Here is a 20924-nt window from a genome sequence, read left to right as displayed (position 1 = left end):
ATACAGTTGTTCCAAAAACTCTGGAGAATTTTTATGTCATCAGGAGAAACATTTGTGTTTCCTGGTGAAAGGTACAGTCATCTGAGTATTACTGAATGCCTAATCTTCTCACTGTTGCCCTCTGATTGGCATACACAATATTTTGCATTGCAGCAGGAATATCATTGTCCATTTCTACAGTGATGCTGAGCCTGGCCTCTGGGACACTGTCCCAATCTGGCACTGCCATCATCCCCTAAGACCTCCCAGCAGCAGCTCTTCCACACTGCTTTGGTTTGGATTAAGAGCAGGAGATCGGAATGGATTTGCACACACCCTGAGGGAGAGTGGGGATCTCCAGTATCAATTTACATCATTCTTGTGGAGGAAAAACATGATCTTGCTATGCTTTGAAAATCTTTCCCTTAAAAAACATGCCTAGACAAAATGGTTTGGCATTTGCCAGCCTTCTTCCACGGAATGTACTGTGGCCGTAAGCAACACCACGCACACATTCTCTTCAGACTACCACAGCCACTTCCCTTCAGACTCCTTTGGCCCTGCTGCCTCGATCCTCTGGCTCAGAAGAGATGGAGCAAGGACATACCATGGGCTTCTGTCTACAGCTGTCATACACATGGGGTCAGGAAATTACCCCATGCACCCTTAAGACTCGAGGCTAACCAGAACACACAGTTCTTCATCCACTCTTCGTAAAGTGTGCTCCATCTTAGCCCTATGAAGTATGGAAATTCAGCCAATCTGACTGGAATTGGGAAGGAGAGATCTCGTCAGAGAAGATTCCCTGTGAAACTGCTGTCCTGCTGTTGTGAACTGCTGTCCTGGTGCTCAGACTATTCTGTTTCCCTCATTGTCAATATCTCCAGTGACCTTGGGTCCTCCCTGGCCACATGTCTGGCTCCTCCACTCTGGGGTTCTGCTTTGTTTTGTGACTGTATTTCTGGCACTCACTAGGGGAAGAAGGAGACTGGTGTTTCTGACTGAAGTCATTACATCTTGTCTTATTGCTAATTACCTGGGAAAAGAGGCCAACATTTTTATATTTCAACATTCTATGACCACTTTTCTGGAAAGTGCAGAAAGAGGTATAGTCACTCTAGAACCTCCTGTTCTTCAGAATCATCTCAGTGCACTCAGCTGTTTGTCATAAGACTTCACAGCCTCATCGCCCTTCTGAGGACATGCTCCACGACTTGAAGGACTTCCTCGTAATGAGGGGCCAAAAATTAATACAGTGCTCAAGGTGGAGCCTTGCCTTAGCCGAGTACAGGGGCATGATCACATCTATTGTTCCACTGCTTATGCTATTTCTGATACAAGCCAGGATGCTTCTGGCCTTCTTAGCAGCCTGAGCACACTGCTGGTTCATGTTCAGTTGGCTGTCAATCAACACAACCAGATCCTTTTCCTCTGTGCACCTTTCCAGCAGCTCCACCCCAAACCAGTAGCCATGCATGAGTTGTCGTAACCAAAGAGCTGGGTTTGGCACATGGTATTGTTAAAGATCACACAGTTAGCTCCAGCACAGTGTTTGAGGCTGTCCGGGTCCCACAGTAGTAAATTCAGGAAGATTAACTTTTTTAAACCACTAGGTGTCTTTCACAAATTTACTGAAGGTGCACTCAATTCCTTCACCATCATCAACAAATTTAATCGTTTGATCACATATAAGCATTCGGAAAAAGAAAAAGAAAAGAAAAAAAAAAAAAAAAAAAAGCATGGGCGGTCATAATAAAGGATGCAGGAAATGTTTATTGAGCCTGAGGAAGGAAATGAAGTCGCTCCAAGTGGATACTCTGAGTGCAGCCAGCAGCAAGGGCAGAGTATAATCTGTTCCTCTTTGCATTGCCACTGAGCCCTACCTCCCAGGCCAGTGTTGTAGAGGGTCAAGCAGGTCACTCAGGACTCATTTGGGCAGGTACTAACAGTGATCTCTAAAGGGAAAAGACAACAATGATATGAGATAGGAAGAGTGAGTAAAAATGTTGGTCAGTAGACTTCCTCGGTGCTGACAGAGGTGCCATAATGGGATCTGTCTTGCTGGGGAAAATCAGCATCACAACATTAGTAGCTCTGACAAGTGCCATCCTCAGTGTTCCTAGGTGTCTTTGTCTGGGTGAGTGTACTGCATCTTTAGCAGGGGTTGCACCTTCTGCCACAGTAGCGGTTGGAAATGCAGGAGAGGTCGAGACCTCCAGAGTTGATGGGCACTCCCTCAGAGCTGAGGATGCTGCCAACAGCAGCGGAGGTGGAGGATCCCACGGCGGTGTTCTGCGGGAAGGAGCTGAGGATGGGTCCAGGCAGGGTCACCACCACGGGAGAGGGCTGGATAACGATGGTGGAGTTCTGGCACTGCCTGACACAGGGCTCATTGCAGCTGCTGGCAAGGGATGTCGGGCCGCAGGGCCGGCATGGCACACACTGATCGTAGCAGGACATGTCTTGAGGATGCAGTTGCACCTAGCAGAGGAGGAGGAAGAGCAAACAAGGAATAAAACTATATTGACTTATGTGAAGCAAGCCATCACCACGCTATGAGGGAATCAATGCTCATGCAGTGCTTGGAGCTAAAGACCATTTACAGATGTACAAGGGATTCTTGTTTCCCTTTTGGTAGAGCCGAGTAACACCACTGATACCTACCCAGTTACTGCCTAGACGCTAGCCCGCAAGCCACCTCCTTACAGGCCCGGCCGTCACCCATGAGAAACATTCTCCCCACTTCTCTCTCTCATGACAAGCAGAGCCAGGCATGGAACAGAGCTAAAAGCAGCTGAGAGTTCCACTGAGCTCAGAACTCTGTTAGGAAAATGAAGAGCACAAGAAGGTGCTTCACACTCACCTTGATCCCAAGAAGAAGGAGGCAAGAGAAGCGAATGAGAAGGCAAGGAGCTGGCTTGGCTTTTATAATGGACTCCAGCTGCCCCACTTCCAGAAGCATCTCTTGCGGCAGTGATTATTTTCTGACAAGATCCTCTTGAATGCAAAACATCCCAGCTAATGATATGGTCTCTGTGTTGGTTTCCTGTGCTGCTACTTTTCACATCCTGATTTATTTCATTCCTCCAAAAAGGCATCTTTGGAGTGGCAGAAAGAAAGGCCCATGCGTTTCCAGGCAGTATGCATCAGCGTGGGCAGAACACTCACCTCACGTGCTGGAAGAATCCAGCAAAGTGAAAAGATATCAGCCTCCTTAGTAGGATATCGGCATGAAACAGCTAGAGCCTGCGTGCTGGATTTATGCAAGTGCCTGTGGGTATAGAAGTTTGCATGATTCTGCACATATTCATGAGTAGGTGAGTGTTCATGTGACTTGTGTGTCCCACAGAACAACACGTTTTCTGGTCACATCAGGGCCGCTCTCCACTGCTCTGTCCATGAACTCCAGAGACAAGCCGTGTCCAGAAGGAGCCTGAGCATAGCTGAACAACCTCAGATCAAACCTGGCAGAGATGCTTCCCAGCGCAGGCACAGAAATGAAAACGTTGGTATCTTCAGTCTCTTTTTCTTTTCAAAGCCTAAAACTGTCACCCCTTAATACTGCCGATTTCACGCTTCAAGGACGACCACCTCACACTAGTTATGATCCTGAGATTAATTCCCCATCGTAATACTGAGCATGTTTTAGAAGCGTGATGTTCACCCCTCCCTGTCTCTCCAGGCCAGGAAAGAACAGCTCTCCTCAAGACTAAGTAGTTCCAAAGGGTGGGGTTAGCTTAATGTACACAGAGAAAGGTTGAGAAGTCCTGCCCACCTTATGTGAACCCACTGCTCAGTAAACATGCCTTCAATGCAGTCTCGTTGCTGTATAGGGCAGGACATGTGTCCCCCCTACTGAAACCAGCGGCACACCTTCTCATGGGCCTGGTGCAGATTCATGCCAGGAATGAAAGCTTGGGCAGAAGCAACAACAAACCAGAGCAGCATGGGTCCTTCTCTTGTCGAGCCATTGGAAGTAGGAAAGCCTCTGTGCCAAACTGGTGAAGCGTCCTTTGGTCATCATCCACCAGCACCTCTGTGTCCCTCACTGGAATTTGAGTCAGGGTACCCAGGAAGTGCATCCAGATTTTAAGGGACATCTGGTTCATTGCCAGACACCCCAAAGCCTGCTGTGACAATGTCAGAAGGAGGCTGTTCTTCCACAAGGGTCACTGGGAAGTGTGTGAAATTCAAGAGTATGTTCCATCACGCACACATTTGTCTCTCTGGGCTCAGGTCCACTTTAGAGACCTGACAACCCCCTTCCACTGAGTGACTGTGGAGAGGTTGTTCCCACTTTGTAGGGGGAGACCTCAGGTACTCCTGACCTTCATGGCACCACCCAAAAGCAGGGGGTTCCCACCTTACACGTAAATTGAATTCACAGCATTCATTTTCTAGCATTCCATAATACACTCCAAACATAGAAGCTATATTCATTAAGGAATTAATAGTAGCAGTACATAGAAGTAGTATAAAGGCACTTCGAGTTAAAGAGTTAATGCTGCAGCTCTCTGGATTGTTGATAGTTGTTGCTCTCAGAAGAGAAGAATGCACTACAGCTCTCAGGAGACTCAGAGGAAACCTTAGAAGTGACTGGGAGTCCCAAGACTGTCCTCTTTTAATGCTGGCCTCTGTAGTGTGTGCTCCATAGCCATCCCATCTTCATCATTAGAGTAAGGCCTCTGTTTTTGACAATCTGACTCTCATTTTATTTTGCTTATTAGCTACAATTCCAGTTATACTATATAATACTGTGTTCTATGGGAGGGGGTTTGGAACTAGATGATCTTAAAGGTCCCTTCCAACACAAACCATTTTATGTTTCTATGATGCTGTGATCTTACATTCCACTATCATATTGAGTAGATTAATTTTTAACATTACCTTGTTTCTGCTGTTTTCCTTCTCTGGACCCACCTCCTTGTCTTTACCCTTCTCCCAATCCTGGGTTCTGGGTCCATCAGTCCCTCCACTCCACTCCATTAGTCACAAAGCTAGACCTAATCGGGCTGGCACCATGGCTCTCCTTAATGAGAAAAAAAATAAAAAACGTGAAAGGAAGATAAAGTATGGGAAGTTCTGAAGAGATGGAGATCTCCAATTTGTGAAAAGGTTGAGAGATATTTATATCATTGATGCAAAACTTGGCATAGGACATCATTGCCGCTTCAGGCAACTGATAGATTCTGTTAAGCTCTGTCTTTCTGCTAATACAGATAATGGAGAGGAGAGGAACTGGAAGGTGCTTTCAAATATCATCAGGTTCAACTGCCTGACATATTTAGCACTAACCACAAGGAAAAGCATACTAATAAAAGCACTGTCCAAATGTTTCTCAACGCTGACAGACTTGGGGCATCATCCACGTGCCTGGGAAACTTGTTCCAGTGTTTGACCACCTTTACATTGAACTAGTTTTTCCTAGTGATACAATCTGTAGCAAGATTCTTAAGCTTGCTAATGCTCATTTGTAGATAGCCCTGGAGTTTGTTTAGAAAACAGGAAGAATCTGTGCCCCTGTACCAAGTAGATAACAATGACATACCTAACTTAATATTGAGTAGATAAGGAAAATTTTACCTTGATTCATCTAATTCTGTGAGTGCAAGTACTGTGTGATCAAGACAAGGAGCTAACTGAGCATTGATGAAGGTACAGTTCAAGCAGTGACCACAGGTAGGAAGAGTACTTGACTTGGTCCAGCCAGTTGCAGTTCTAGCACCACAAGAACACTGGACATGTACAAGGAGGCAGAACTCCAGGTTAATGATTTAGGGGGAAAAATAGAGTACGTATGTTCTGAACAGAGAAAACATTTGTGTATGCAACTGAAGTAACATATATAAACTGAAGACCATTTATGTAAGATATGCATGAAAAGGGGTGCTTACCCCCCATGTGTCCTGAAAATAAAGAATGACTGCTTTGTAACACTCCAATAGGAGTCTTAGTGTGTTTCACAACTGGCTGATTTATGGCATCATTATTATCCAGCCCAAACTTCTACTGGTGGTGTTTTTTGCCATTCCCTCATGTGTCCTGTCACCAGCCACCCGGGAGAACAGACTGGCACCTCTCATTCTGCTTTCCTTCCTCATGATGTTGTAGAGAGCAATGAGGTTGCCTCTATGCTTTCTCTTCTCTAAACTGGGCAATGCGCCCGTCCTCAGGCTCTCCTCACAGGATTGGCCTTCCAACCGCACTTTCAGCTCTGCTGCCCTCCTCTGGCCATTTATACGTCTTTAACACCGTTCTTACATTTAGAAACTCAGAACTGCAAAAAATATTCGAGGTATTGCTCGATATTCGAGGTATTGATCGAATATTCGAAGACACAGCAAGGCTAGCTATAGCGAGGGAATGAATTTTTGACCAGTTGGCCATGGAGCGTTCAATGCATCTTAAAATTCAGTGGGAATTCTTGGATGCTGGACCACAATGCAGACTCTTCTTGAGACTGATGTCAACTCCAGGATGTCTGTGCTTCTCAGGTTCTCAGCTGTTCTTCAAGGGTGTCCTTAGATTAAGACTAGTGCCCAAACTACACAAAGCAAGGAAGGTGTGGCAGGCGGTGGCCATGTCCAAAATGTCACAGAGGGGCAGAGAAGATGGTTGAGTCTGAAAGATGGTGATATCCAGAAACAAGAAAAACACTCTTGCTTTACTCACAGTCATGCAGCTTCAGAAGAGGCATAGCCCTCTGGGCACTGGGGAGGACAAATTAAGTCCGTTGTGTGGGCACTCATCAGAAGTGACTGAACCCAAGCTTTATGCCCATGGGAAGGAAAAAAGCTGTGTGAGATTTAAGGGAGACAACTCTTTTTTTTTTTTTTTTCCTAGGGGATACACTAATTCAGTGAAGTCTTGGCTGTTCATCCTTGGCAAGGACTGGTACCTTGGATGCTATAGAGGGACTCCCAGGGCTTGTCTGCATATCAGTGTGTTACCCCCTGTAGCTCTTCCTTGCGGGTCATCTTCCAGACAGCAGTGACTTAACCACCCCAATAAATGCTAGGAGGGCAGTATGGCTGGAAATCGGGAATTGTGGACATTTCTGAAATCCAAGGAAGACAATTTCTAAGTCCAGATAGCTGAGGAACTGATTAAGGGAGGCTGTCTATTGAAATTCTTCCTCACAAAAAAGGAGGATTATTGTATGGATAAAGGGATAGCCTTGGCTGCAGTGACCATGAGTCTGTGCAGCTTAAGACCCTGAGAGGACTTACCAAGGGCAGAACTGCAATTGTAGACTTCAAAATGTAAATCTTATGTTCTACAGGAAGCCAGGTGGCAGAAGATGGAAAGTGCCCTGGAGGGGAAACAGTGCAGGAGATCTTGCTCATCTTTGAAGACAGCCTCCTCAAAGCACAAGACAAGCCCACTCCGGTGTGCAAGCAAAGGAGCTGGTATACCCAGTGGACCACGAGATGTGTAAAACGTTGAGAAGTAAATATCAAACACAATTAATGCTTATTTTTCCTCTGTTTTCATGTTGAGTCTTTGAGTAAGACCAACACGTTGTCTCAGCTTATTCACCGAATTCACGGCAATGAAGCAGCACTTGCTATGAAGAAAGGAAACAGTATGAGGCACATAACACAGTTGGACTTGCTTGTACCCTTGAGATGAGGTGAGATGCATCCAGGGGCATTTGGTTGAGAGATGTGATTGTGGTGCCGCTCTCTGTCAGCATTCAGGGGTCAAGACAGATGAGGAACAGCGCACACAGCAACGATAGAACAACATACAACAAACGTATCTTTAGAAGGCAGGACTCGGGAACTACTGAAATGATGCAACCCGTTCACTCCTTCTTCAACGATGTGTTTTGCAGCAGATTCCTTTAGATGCCACTCCTACACATCCGAAAGACAGCGATTCGCCTAGAACAGCTCAGACAAGCCCCCGAGAAACGGCGAAGGGCGCACCCCCGGGGCGGAGCTGAAGGCGACGGCAGATTCGGGGTGAAGCAGAGCCGGGGCTGGCAGGAGCAGCAGAGCGACGGGATGCGGCGGTGCGGGGCCGCGGGGCTGGCTGCGGTGCTCCTGGGTGCGCAGGGCTGACGCCGGCGGAATGGAATTTTCTCTTTTTTACAATTATTCTGAAATGGAATTTTCTGATTTTACTGCTTCTTTTCTTCTCGGCAGTGGCTGTGAGCAGAGCCCAGGTGCAGCAGGAGCCGTCGGCACAGACCAGCGAGGGCACCGGCATCAACATCACCTGCTCACACCCAAACATACAGCCCAACGACTACATCCACTGGTACCGTCAGTTCCCGGGCCGAGGCCCCGCATTCCTTGTCAGTGCCTTTAAGGGCTCCAAGGAGATGCCAGACCCGCCGGGGCGGCTGTCGGTGTCAGCAGACCGCCGCTCCAGCGCCCTGTGGCTCTCCCGGCCCCGGCTGGGGGACGCGGCGGTGTATTACTGCGCGTTGGTAGCACGGAGTGAGGAGCAGGGGCTGTGGCCGGGCACGAACCGCGGCGGGCGGAGGTAGAACGGGGGCACAGTGCTGTCCGGACCCGCAGGGGGCGCTGCCTCCAAGGGCCGCCAAACTCCGTCCTGAGCGGGGTGCACCTCCCTGAGATCTCGAGAGAAATGAGCACGGTATCCGCGGCAGCGATTAATTGAGACCAATACGAATCAAACACACCTATGTATGAGGTGGGCAGAATGGCCCAACTGATAGCATGAGCATTGTTTCGCAGCAGTGGGGCATCCTCACAGTTCTGTTCTGTTTTCTCACCTACTTGCCTTCTGCATCACTGATGAAAACAGTTGGTGCACCGTTTCTATGAGCCTGCAAGGTGTTTTGCTGCCGTGGCTCCCAGATACTGCTAGTTGGACATGTGAGCACAGCAGTGTTTGTGTTTTCTCTTTGAATGTTCAGAGAGGATTGATGTGGACAGACACGCAACAGGATGAGGGCTGATAGCCAATTGATGTGCTGCACTGAGAGGTATCTTTTTCATCCACAATGGACAGTCCCAGGAGAGGAGCCACTGCAGTGTAGCACAACCACCCATTCTTCTGCGAATTAAGAAGGGACTCGTGAAACACCCAACTTACACCCACCAAGAGCAAAGCCATTCTCCACGACTAGCTGTGGAGTTAATACATGGAAAAAGTAACAACAAAAGCTCTAATGAGATGCAGAAATCTTTAATGAATATTTACAGCGGAAAACCAGGTCACACTGAGTAGAGGAACCGCAGTACAGGATTTGCCAGACCTCATGTTTGAGTTCATGCGTTGAGTGCCTGCCTTTCTGGCAAAGGATGTGGTTGGTTCTGAGGAGCCTCACAGACCACAGGAACACAGGGGAGTTGGGGGGTATGGAACAGAATTAAAAGTGAAGAAAAAGATATGTAAGTGAGTAGAGCAATAGAAGCAGAGACATGAGTCAGGTTGTCAGAAAGCCCTGTCTTGCCGTTTCCATTAAGCATATCCTGGATTAGCTGAGCACAGTCAGGAATTCTGAAAGTAGTGGCTGGTAGATTCCCTCTGGTTCCAGTGCCACGTTCCCAGTTTTTCAAAGAATTTCTCCAGGAGTATGGCCAGTGGCACTAGTACGTTGGGCACCTTCTGCCACAGTAGCGGCTGCCGAAACCGGACAAGTCAAACCCCCCCGAGGTGATGGGCACTCCCTCAGAGCTGAGGATGCTGCCAACAGCAGCGGAGGTGGAGGATCCCACAACAGTGTTCTGTGGGAAAGAGCTGAGGATGGGACCGGGCAAGGTCACCACCACGGGAGAGGGCTCAATGACGATGTTGGAGTTCTCACACTGTCTGACACAGGGCTCATTGCAGCTGCTGGCCAGTGGGGTTGGGCCGCAGGGTCGGCATGGCACGCACTGGGTGTAGCAGGACATGTCTTGAGAATGGGCTTATACCTGAGAGAGAGGGATAGAAGAAAGTAGAGCATGATGATATGTGAGGGGCAGTCTGAGTAGCCTCTCACAGACATAGCAAAACAACTGCTAAGGCTGGAGAAGATGGGTGAGAAAGGTCACACTCCTTTATTATGCCAGGGCTCTACAGAGAGCTGTGTCCCAAGTACTCTCTATGCAGACTTATGAGGATATATTCAGCACAGCTTGAGTAGCTTCTCACAAAGGTGCTGAGACAACTGCTAAGGCTGGAGGAGAAGGCTGAGAAAGAAGGTCAAAACCCTTCATTCACTATGTCAGTGCTACAAAGAGCAATGTAGCCCAGGCAGACTCACTTTGACTGCATCAATTAAAAGCCATATGAGCTGAGTCGCAAGCACTCTCTACGCAGACTTTATCCCCTCCGTTGAATCCCATGGCATGGAACTCCACTACCTGAATAGATTCCTATTGAGGCAAAGTCTCATTTAGCAAAAGGAGGAGGGAAGGCTTCACACTCACCTGGTTCCCAGCGAGAGGTAAGCAAGAGTAATGGATGGGAGAGGTGGGAATTTGGCTGCCTTTTATACTAGTCCTTCATTGCTTCAGCTATAGAGGCACAACTGACGCAGGCAATAATTTTCTGAGAAGCTAATCTTGAATGCAAGCTATCCCTTCTCATTATATGGGCAGTGATTTGGTTTCCTGCAGTGCTACCTTTTCATTTCCAGATTCACGCCATGCCCATCCTCTAATGAAGGATTCTGTAAAGTGTTGCTATGAATGGTACAGACATTTGTAGGGCTGAATTGGATTGGTGTGGCAGATGACTCAACTCAGGTATGCTCAGGTTCAGAGTATGCAAGTCATGTCAGTGGGGTTCAGTGCAGTGGGGCTGTTTGAAGTGCCATCCTCAGGATAAGCTCCTTCAAGCATCAGCTGGATACTCAAGGCTTCCTGTACACGAGGATATACTTCGACCTATTCTGCCTCCTCAAATCACTCTGATGACCAAACGTTTTGGCTCTCCCTTTTGTGTGGGTTTTCTATTGGGATATAGCTTCGTCCCAAGGATGAAGCAAACGTGTTAATGTTCCAAACACTTGATAGAAGATTATAAAGGAGGCAGTAGATAGGGAACAACTGGAGGAGGCCACGTTGCATATGTGAGACGACACTTCTCCAGACTGATTTCCTTATCTTGTGATAGTAAACCAAGCTTTTGAGCAACAGCAGGTACATTTAATGGAGGAGGGAGAGATCTCACAAACTCCACCTGCATGCCATGGAAGGCTTACTGGTGTTCATTTCAGCAGTGAGAGAGTGAGATCCCCTAAACCCCTGGAACCCACCAACAAAATTCCAGGCCATCGCTTTTTCCAGGCAAGATTCAGCCATTAGGACGTCTTCCAAACAATCACCAACCACCTCTCTATTCTCCATTTGCTTTTGTGTAGGTTTCAGGACAATCTACTCGTGATCTTGCAAGCTACAGAGCACAGAGTGACTGTTTTCCTTTTTGCTTTTGAGGTTGGACAGGAGTTCCTTATTCAGTCATGCAGGACTTCTGTCTTTTCTGCATGGCTTCCTATTTGCTGGGGTGTGCTCTTGAGCTCAGAAGAGGTGATTCCTAAATAGAAAATGGCTTTCTTGTGTCCCAGCTTGTTTCAGAGCTTTGTTCCGTGGTACTCTGCTAAGCAGAGCCTTGAAGAGGTGAAAGCGTAACCTCCTGAATTGCAGGAGATTTGTGAATTTTCTTGTTGCCCTACTCAATCTCCCGTGAGTGAAGACAGGGAACATTTCCATTTTTAAGTGTTCCCTCATAAGAGACGTGTTCCATGCCCTTTATCATCTTTGTAGCCCTCTGCTGGACTCTTTCAAGGAGATCTCTGTGCTTTTTGTACCAGGGAGGCCAGAACCGGACACAGTACTCCAGGCGAGGCCTTGCAAGGACAGAGTAGAGGGGAAGGATCACTTCCCTTGACATGCTGGCCACGCATCTTGTAATACACCCCAGGATGCCATTGGCCTTCTTGGCCACCAGGGCACACTGCTGGCTCACAGCCAACCTGTTAACGTCCAAGGATACCCAGGTCCCTCTCCTCAGGGCTCCTCTCCAGCAGGTCATTCTCAAAAGTGTACCAGTGCATGAAGTTATTTCTCCCTAGCTGCAAGACTATTCACTTGCTCTTCTTAAATCTCATCTGGTTCCTTTCTGCCCAATTCTCCAGCCTGTCCGGGTCTCTCTGAATGGCAGCACAGACTTCTGGCATGTCAGTCATTCCTCCCAGCTTTGTATCATCAGCAAACTTGCTGAGGGGAGACTCTTTCCCTTCATCAAGGCCATTTATGAAGATATTGAATAGGACCGGACCCAGAACAACCCCACATTTAGCAGGAGACACAGATTTTCAATAGCTTTCTAATTACTGCTGACATACTGGAAAAGGCCTTTCTTGTTATCCTCTATCTATTTTATTATCCTCTGTCACCATGTCCAGGTGGAGGCCAGTGGCAAGTGGCATCCCCTTAAGTTTCTGTCTTGGCACCAGTGCCCTTGAACATATTTGCCCAGGACAGATTTGTTGGGATTGAGTGCACCCTCAGCAAGTTTGCAAATGAAACCACTCTCAGTGGTGAAGTTGATATGATAGAAGAAAGGGGTGGCATCCAAAGGGTCCTGATCAACCTTGAAAGATGGGCCCATATGAACGTGAATGAGATTCAACTAGGCCAAGTGCAAGGTGTTGCTCTTGTGTTGGGGAAACCCCAGGTATGCATACAGTCTGAGAGAAGAACTCCTTGAGAGCAGCCCTGCCAAGAAGGACTTAGGGATCCTTGTAAGTGAAAAAGTTAACAGGAATCAGCGGTGTGCACTTGAAGCTCAGAAGACCAAGGTTATCCTGGGCAGCATCAAAAGAGACGTGCCCAGCAGGGTGAGGGAGGTAATTGTTGTCCCCATTTAGAGTACTGAATCCCGGTCTGTGGCTCTCAACACAAGAAAGATGTCAAGCTCTAGCAGCATACAAAGGAGAGCCACCAGGATGACCAGAAGACTGGAGCACCTCTCCTGTGAAGACACAGGAGGGGATGCCACAGTAGCCCTGCGAGGTGATGGACAGTCCCTGACAGCTGAGGATGCTGCCAACAGAAGTGAAGATGGAGTATCTCACAGAGGTGTTCTGTGGAAAGGAGCCAAGGATGGGTTTGGGTAGGGTTACCACCATGGGAAGGATGGCTGGATGGCAGCGGTGGGGTTCTGGCACTGCCTGATGCTGTGATCATTGGAGCTGCTGGCTAGAGGGGTTGGCCACAGGACTGGCATGGCTGGCTCTGGTCTCAACTGGATATGGTTTGATGTCAGAGGTGCACTTAGGAGAATGGGTCAGTGTCGTCGGATGTAGCAGCCAGAGACATGACATGCACCATTATGTTTAACTACAAATGCTCTGTTTATTACCCAGACAGCCTCATTTTTATAGCACTTAAGACAGGGGCCTATAGAAAATGGCACACAATCTGCACATTGGCAGAAAACCTCAAGAAAAAACAACTCTAAAATCACTCCCAGCGGTTAAGAGTTCTGCAAACCACATCCCAGAGGAGGTTACTTTGGATTGCAGTATCGTCCTAGTTCTGCAAAGTCTCTGCTGAAGGTCAGCTCCATGAGTCCGTTCTGAGCCATGAACTCTTCCTCCAATTAGGGTCTCCCATCCCACAGCTCACTTGAGCTTGTATTCCTTCTCTTGTGGAAGTGTGCTTGGTTCCCAGCCTTTCATTCTCATGCTGTTTATCCTTTTCCACAGCTTCTGCTCTAAATATACTTTCTTGTATTCCCTCAGGTCAGGAGGAAGCATAAAATGAGGATGCCTGGGAAGCAGCCCTTCGCCACAACCCGAAGAAACCAAGGAACATGTAGTGCAGGGTTTTGGAATCCTTACAGGGTTGGTCAATGGCTTTATGATCAAGCCAAGCCAGGACCCAGAGAGAGCCATCACATCCTATCTAGCTACTGCTTAAGCCCTAGCTTGGTACAGGCCCAGCCTCCCTCTGTGCCACCTCTTCTCCCCATTTTCTTCTTCCATGACAAGCAGCTCCAAGATTGGACATAGAACTGAACTCATAGCAAATCAGAGGTCCACTGTGCTGAGATCTCTTTACAGAGAATGAGGGGTACAAGCAGGGAGTTCATGCTTGCCTGGTTCTATAAAAGAAGGTCGCAAGAGTAATGAATGAGAGAGCAAGAGCTGAACTGCCTTTAACAATGGACCTAACCTCACCCATATCCAGAGGCATTCCTTGTAGCAGAGATCACTTTCTGACAAGCTCCTCTTGAATGCAAGACATCCCATGCAAGACATGATATGGGCTATACACTAACTGTGGCTCTCCCCACAGGATATGCCTTCCAACCCCGGTACCAGCTCTGCTGCCCTCTTCTGGCCACTTCTTCACCTTCAAACGATTTATTCGTTGCGGAGCACAGAAATGCAAAAATTATTCCAGGTGAGGATAAATCAAAGCTAAATATACTGTCAGAATAACCTCTTTTGACCAGTTGGCTATGGGGTGTTCAATGCATCCTAAACGTGTTGGACGTCTTGGATGCCAGGACACAACGTCAGCCCTCAGTGAGCCAGTTGCCAGACAGCACACCCAGATCCCTTCAGGATGTCTGCGCTTCTCAGGTGCTCAGCTGTTCTTTAAGGGTGCCCAGAGTCTAAGACTAAAACCTGAACAACACAAAGAAAGGAAGGCACGGCAGGTGGTGGTTATGGCAAACATTTCATAGAGAGAGGCAGTCAGGGTGGTTGAGGCTGGAAGATGGTGATATCCTTGAACAGGAAAGAGGCTCTTGCTTTAGTCACAGACGTAAACATTCAGAGGAGGTATAGCCTCCCTGCTCACTAGAGATCACAAACAAGATCCACTGGGGATGCTCATCAGAAATGCCTGAACTCAAACCTAATGACTATAGGATGGAGAAATGTTGTGTGAAGCTTGAAGGAGACACCACTCTTTGGTAGCAGTTTAACTGTTTGAGTCTAGGCTGTTAGTTTTCCTTGGCATGGACTGACACCTGCAATGCTGCAGAAGGACTCCAAATGCTTGTCTGCATATCATTGTGTTTTCCCGAGTGTAGTATTGGGTAACCCAAATAAATGAGAGAAGGGAAGTATGGCTGGACATCAGGAATTCTGGAGATTTCTGAAAACGAAAAGAGGCAGGGGAACTGTGAGCAACTCAAAGACACTGCTCCCTGCCAGTGGTTTATTGACAGTTCAAGCCGTTTCTCTGGCAAATTTGTGTGTGTGGGGGTACCCATGAATCTTCTCCCCAGGAAAGGGAGAAGGGGAAAGGGAAAGGGTAGGGAGATGAGCCTAAAAACAAAAGAGCAGCAATGATCTGAGGATGGAACTAACTTACTAAATAAGATATTGAAATGCAAGATAACACAATATGATATAAGAGAAATTGAGGCTAATAAATCAAATATGATGAGATGGAGTTTGTCCAAAAACCAAAGGCCTTACTCTAATGCTGAGGGTGAAACAGTTAGAGAACACCACACACACTGGGGGGACAAGCAGTGAAAGAAGAGGGAGGTCTCATGACTTGTGAAATGCTTTGTCTTTTCCTCTGAATGTAAAATGGTAAGAGAGCGTGAAAAGTCCTCTGGGATATGCAGTTCTCTTCTGATACAGGGATACCCATAACTAATGACAATACACGGAACAAGAGCATGAACTCCTTAAATTCCTGTGCACCACATGATGTTATGATATGGAATACTGATAGCAAAATTCATAAAACCATGGCACTGCCCATGCGCAGCCAGGAACAGTACAGATGAGCCAGAGTTAAAAACTAGCCAGGGAACAATAATGAAAAAGGTGTCCTTAAGTCCACTGTGGCAGCAAAAAGAAAGCTAAGGAGATTGTGTGTTCATGGGACCATGAGAAAAGGGCTGTAATGAGAAGTAAATGTCTAGTGTAATTAATACATTTTGTTCCTTTTCTTCTTTATCAGCCTTATAGTCAGAACTCCAACGTCTATGAGTAACTTTCACAAAACCCATGGAAATTATGTATTACAACCCATAAAGGAAGAAAACCTTGAGGAGAGCTTAATCCTGTCGGATATACTCGTGTTCTTGAGAAGGGTTTGGACACATCCAAGGGCATTTGGTTGGATGATGTCATTGAGATGCTTCAATTTGTTATCTCTCAGGGGCAAGACAAGACAGTTGAGGGATGGCCTTAGCAGCTAAGAAAGAAAAATATGCATCAAACACATTGTTAGCGTGAGAAAGAAAGGGGATTCAGGGAACTACAGACCAACGGTTCTCCATTCACTCCTTCCTCATGTGAACTCTTGTGTGTTTTGGAACACGTATTTTTACATGCCATTACAACACATCCGAAAGTGAGCGATGGACTTAGAATCTCTCTCGAGAGGGCCCCTCGCGAGTAGGGCGAGAAGGACCCCCGGGGCGGAGCTGGCGGCGGCGTCAGATTCGAGGAGGAGGTGGAGCGGGCGGAGCAGAGCCGGGGCTGGCGGGACAGCGCGGCGCGGGCGGCGGAGCGGCGGGATGCGGCGGTGTGGGGCCGCGGGACTGGCCGCGGTGCTCCTGGGTGCGTCGGGCTGCCACCAGCGGGGCCGGGACCGGGCTCTCGTCCGTCTGCCCGGTTTCTTTGCGTCTGCTGTCCCCTCCCTTCTTCCCTTCTTCACTGAAATTGCTGTTGGAGTAATGGAATTTTCTGATTTTACTGCTTCTTTTCTTCTCGGCAGTGGCTGTGAGCAGAGCACGGGTGCAGCAGGAGCCGACGGCAGAGACCAGCGAGGGCACCGGCATCAACATCACCTGCTCACACCCCAACATAAAGTCCAACGAGTACATCCACTGGTACCGTCAGTTCCCGGGCCGAGGCCCCGTATTCCTTGTGAGCGCCGTTAAAGGCTCCAAGGAGGTGCCGGACCCGCCGGGGCGGCTGTCGGTGTCGGCAGACCGCCGCTCCAGCGCCCTGTGGCTCTCCTGGCCCCGGCTCGGGGACGCGGCGGTGTATTACTGCGCCGTGAACCCACGGGAAGCGGAGCCGGGGCTGCGGCCGAGCACGAACCGCGGCGGGCGGGGGCAGAACGGGGGCACAGTGCTGTCCCGGCCCGCAGGGGGCGCTGCCTCCAAGGGCCGCCAAACTCCGTCCTGATCGGGGTGCACCTCCCTGAGATCTCGAGAGAAATGAGCACGGTATCCGCGGCAGCGATTAATTGAGACCAATACGAATCAAACACACCTATGTATGAGGTGGGCAGAATGGCCCAACTGATAGCATGAGCATTGTTCTGTGAATTAAGAAGGGACTCATGAAACACCCAACTTTCACCCACAAAGCGCAAAGCTATTCTCCACGGTAAGCTGTGGAGTTGATACATGGAAAAAGTAACAAAAAAAGCTCTAATGAGATGCAGAAATCTTTAATGATTTTTTTTTAATTTTTCCATTACAGAAGAAAACCAGGTCACACTGAGTAGAGGCACCACAGTACAGGATTTGCCAAACCTCATGTTTGAGTTCATGCATTGAGTGCCTGCCTTTCTGGCAGAGGATTTGGTTTGTTATGAGGAGCCTCACAGTCCACAGTAACAAAGGGGAGGTGGGGAGTATGGAACAGAATTAAAAGTGAAGAAAAAGATATGTAAGTGAGTAGAGCAATAGAAGCAGAGACATGAGTCAGGTTGTCAGAAAGCCCTGTCTTGCCGTTTCCATTAAGCATATCCTGGATTAGCTGAGCACAGTCAGGAATTCTGAAAGCAGTGGCTGGTAGATTCCCTCTTGTTCCAGTGCCACGTTCCCAGTTTTTCAAAGAATTTCTCCAGGAGTATGGCCAGTGGCACTAGTACGTTGGGCACCTTCTGCCACAGTAGCGGCTGCCGAAACCGGACAAGTCAAACCCCCCCGAGGTGATGGGCACTCCCTCAGAGCTGAGGATGCTGCCAACAGCAGCGGAGGTGGAGGATCCCACAACAGTGTTCTGCGGGAAAGAGCTGAGGATGGGACCGGGCAAGGTCACCACCACGGGAGAGGGCTCAATGACGACGTTGGAGTTCTGACACTGTCTGACACAGGGCTCATTGCAGCTGCTGGCCAGTGGGGTTGGGCCACAGGGCCGGCATGGCACGCACTGGGTGTAGCAGGACATGTCTTGGGAATGGGTTTATACCTGAGAGAGAGGGATAGAAGAAAGTAGAGCATGATGATATGTGAGGGGCAGACTGAGTAGCCTCTCAGACATAGCAAGACAACTGCTAAGGCTGGAGAAGATGGGTGAGAAAGGTCACACCCCTTTATTATGCCAGGGCTCTACAGAGAGCTGTGTCCCAAGTACTCTCTATGCAGACTTATGAGGATATATTCAGCACAGCTTGAGTAGCTTCTCACAAAGGTGCTGAGACAACTACTAAGGCTGGAGGAGAAGGCTGAGAAAGAAGGTCAAAACCCTTCATTCACTATGTCAGTGCTACAAAGAGCAATGTAGCCCAGGCAGACTCACTTTGACTGCATCAATTAAAAGCCATATGAGCTGAGTCGCAAGCACTCTCTACGCAGACTTTATCCCCTCCGTTGAATCCCATGGCATGGAACTCCACTACCTGAATAGATTCCTATTGAGGCAAAGTCTCATTTAGCAAAAGGAGGAGGGAAGGCTTCACACTCACCTGGTTCCCAGCGAGAGGTAAGCAAGAGTAATGGATGGGAGAGGTGGGAATTTGGCTGCCTTTTATACTAGTCCTTCATTGCTTCAGCTATAGAGGCACAACTGACGCAGGCAATAATTTTCTGAGAAGCTAATCTTGAATGCAAGCTATCCCTTCTCATTATATGGGCAGTGATTTGGTTTCCTGCAGTGCTACCTTTTCATTTCCAGATTCACGCCATGCCCATCCTCTAATGAAGGATTCTGTAAAGTGTTGCTATGAATGGTACAGACATTTGTAGGGCTGAATTGGATTGGTGTGGCAGATGACTCAACTCAGGTATGCTCAGGTTCAGAGTATGCAAGTCATGTCAGTGGGGTTCAGTGCAGTGGGGCTGTTTGAAGTGCCATCCTCAGGATAAGCTCCTTCAAGCGTCAGCTGGATACTCAAGGCTTCCTGTACACAGGATGTACTTCAAACTATTCTGCCTCTTCAAATCACTCTGATGACTAAACGTTTTGGCTCTCCCCTTTGTGTGGGTTTCCTATTGGGATATAGCTTCGTCCCAAGGATGAAGCAAACGTGTTAATGTTCCAAACACTTGATAGAAGATTATAAAGGAGGCAGTAGATAGGGAACAACTGGAGGAGGCCACGTTGCATATGTGAGACGACACTTCTCCAGACTGATTTCCTTATCTTGTGATAGTAAACCAAGCTTTTGAGCAACAGCAGGTACATTTAATGGAGGAGGGAGAGATCTCACAAACTCCACCTGCATGCCATGGAAGGCTTACTGGTGTTCATTTCAGCAGTGAGAGAGTGAGATCCCCTAAACCCCTGGAACCCACCAACAAAATTCCAGGCCATCGTTTTTTCCAGGCAAGATTCAGCCATTAGGACATCTTCCAAACAATCACCAATCACCTCTCTATTCTCCATTTACTTTTGTGTAGGTTTCAGGACAATCTACTTGTGATCTTACAAGCTACAGAGGACAGAGTGACTGTTTTCCTTTTTGTTTTTGAGGTTGGACAGGAGTTCCTTATTCAGTCATGCAGGACTTCTGTCTTTTCTGCATGGCTTCCTATTTGCTGGGGTGTGCTCTTGAGCTCGGAAGAGGTGATTCCTAAATAGAAATTGGCTTTCTTGTGTCCCAGCTTGTTTCAGAGCTTTGTTCCGTGGTACTCCGCTAAGCAGAGCCTTGAAGAGGTGAAAGTGTAACCTCCTGAATTGCAGGAGATCTGTGAATTTTCTTGTTGCCCTACTCAATTCTTTAAGGATTTAAAATCAAATTTGAAAAATCACAGTTGTCAGGCAAAATCTCCCGTGAGTGAAGACAGGGAACATTTCCATTTTTAAGTGTTCCCCCATAAGAGACATGTTCCATGCCCTTTATCATCTTTGTAGCCCTCTGCTGGACTCTTTCAAGGAGATCTCTGTGCTTTTTGTACCAGGGAGGCCAGAACCAGACACAATACTCCAGGTGAAGCCTTGCAAGGACAGAGGGGAAGCATCTTGGGACTATGAGAAAAAGGGAAAAGGACAAAAATTTCCATTCAGAGCACCTGCTGGGAAGATCTGTGTGCCTGACCAACACAGCCCATTCTGTCTTCTTCTCAAGTCTTGAATTCTCTATGTGAGATTGAAGGTTGTGGTTGTGTTGAAGTCAGAGTTTTTGTTTTGTCTTTGAATATTCAGAGAGGGTTGATGTGGGCAGACACACTTCAATACGAAGGCTGAACGCCACTTGCTGTGCTGCAGTCAGGGCTATCCATTTCATCTGCAATGAACAGTGCCCAGGAGAGGAGCCTCTGCAATGCAGCACAACCAGCCATTTTTCTGGGAATGGAGAAGGGCCTCATGAAACATCCCTCTTATACCTACCAAGAGCAAAGACATTCTCCCTGGGCAGCTGTGCAGTTGATACATGGAAAAAGTAACAACAAAAGCTCTAATGAGATGCAGAAATCTTTAATGAATTTTTACAGAGGAAAACCAGGTCACACTGAGTAGAGGCACCACAGTGCAGGATACGCCAGATCCCATGTTTGAGCTCATGCAAGGAAAGTGTCTGTCTTTCTTGCAAGGGATGTGGTTGATTCTGAGGAGCCTCACAGCCCACCACAACACGGGGAATGTGGGGGGTGAGGGGCGTGGGGAACACAACTAGATGTGAAGGGAGATTTCAGTAGAGAAATAGAAGCAGAGACATGAGTCAGGTTGTCGGAAAGCCCTGTCTTGTGGTTTCCATTAAGAATTTCCTAGATTAGCTGAGGACGGTCAGGAATTCTGAAAGCAGTGGATGAAAGATTCTTTCTTGGTCCAGTGCCATGTTCGTGGTTAAGGAAGAATTTAACCGGGACCATGGCCAGCGGCA

The 20924-nt window shown here is 47.9% G+C and overlaps 1 protein-coding gene across 1 annotated transcript; it reads right to left on the bottom strand.

The window, feature by feature from the left end:
- Positions 1-2133: 2133 nt before the first annotated feature.
- Positions 2134-2941, bottom strand: LOC136055794 (feather keratin Cos1-1/Cos1-3/Cos2-1-like). Its single transcript, XM_065747671.1, has 2 exons — positions 2843-2941; positions 2134-2460 (listed from the first exon to the last, which is right to left on the bottom strand). The coding sequence occupies exons 1-2, from the start codon at positions 2939-2941 to the stop codon at positions 2134-2136; spliced, it is 426 nt and encodes a 141-aa protein (XP_065603743.1).
- Positions 2942-20924: the final 17983 nt, after the last annotated feature.

This window comes from Cyrtonyx montezumae, unplaced genomic scaffold (genome assembly GCF_038088225.1).
Source record: "Cyrtonyx montezumae isolate F1298 unplaced genomic scaffold, pur_monq_1.0 scaffold_48, whole genome shotgun sequence".
NCBI classification, from domain to species: domain Eukaryota; kingdom Metazoa; phylum Chordata; class Aves; order Galliformes; family Odontophoridae; genus Cyrtonyx; species Cyrtonyx montezumae.
This window is presented reverse-complemented; position numbering and strand designations above follow the sequence as displayed.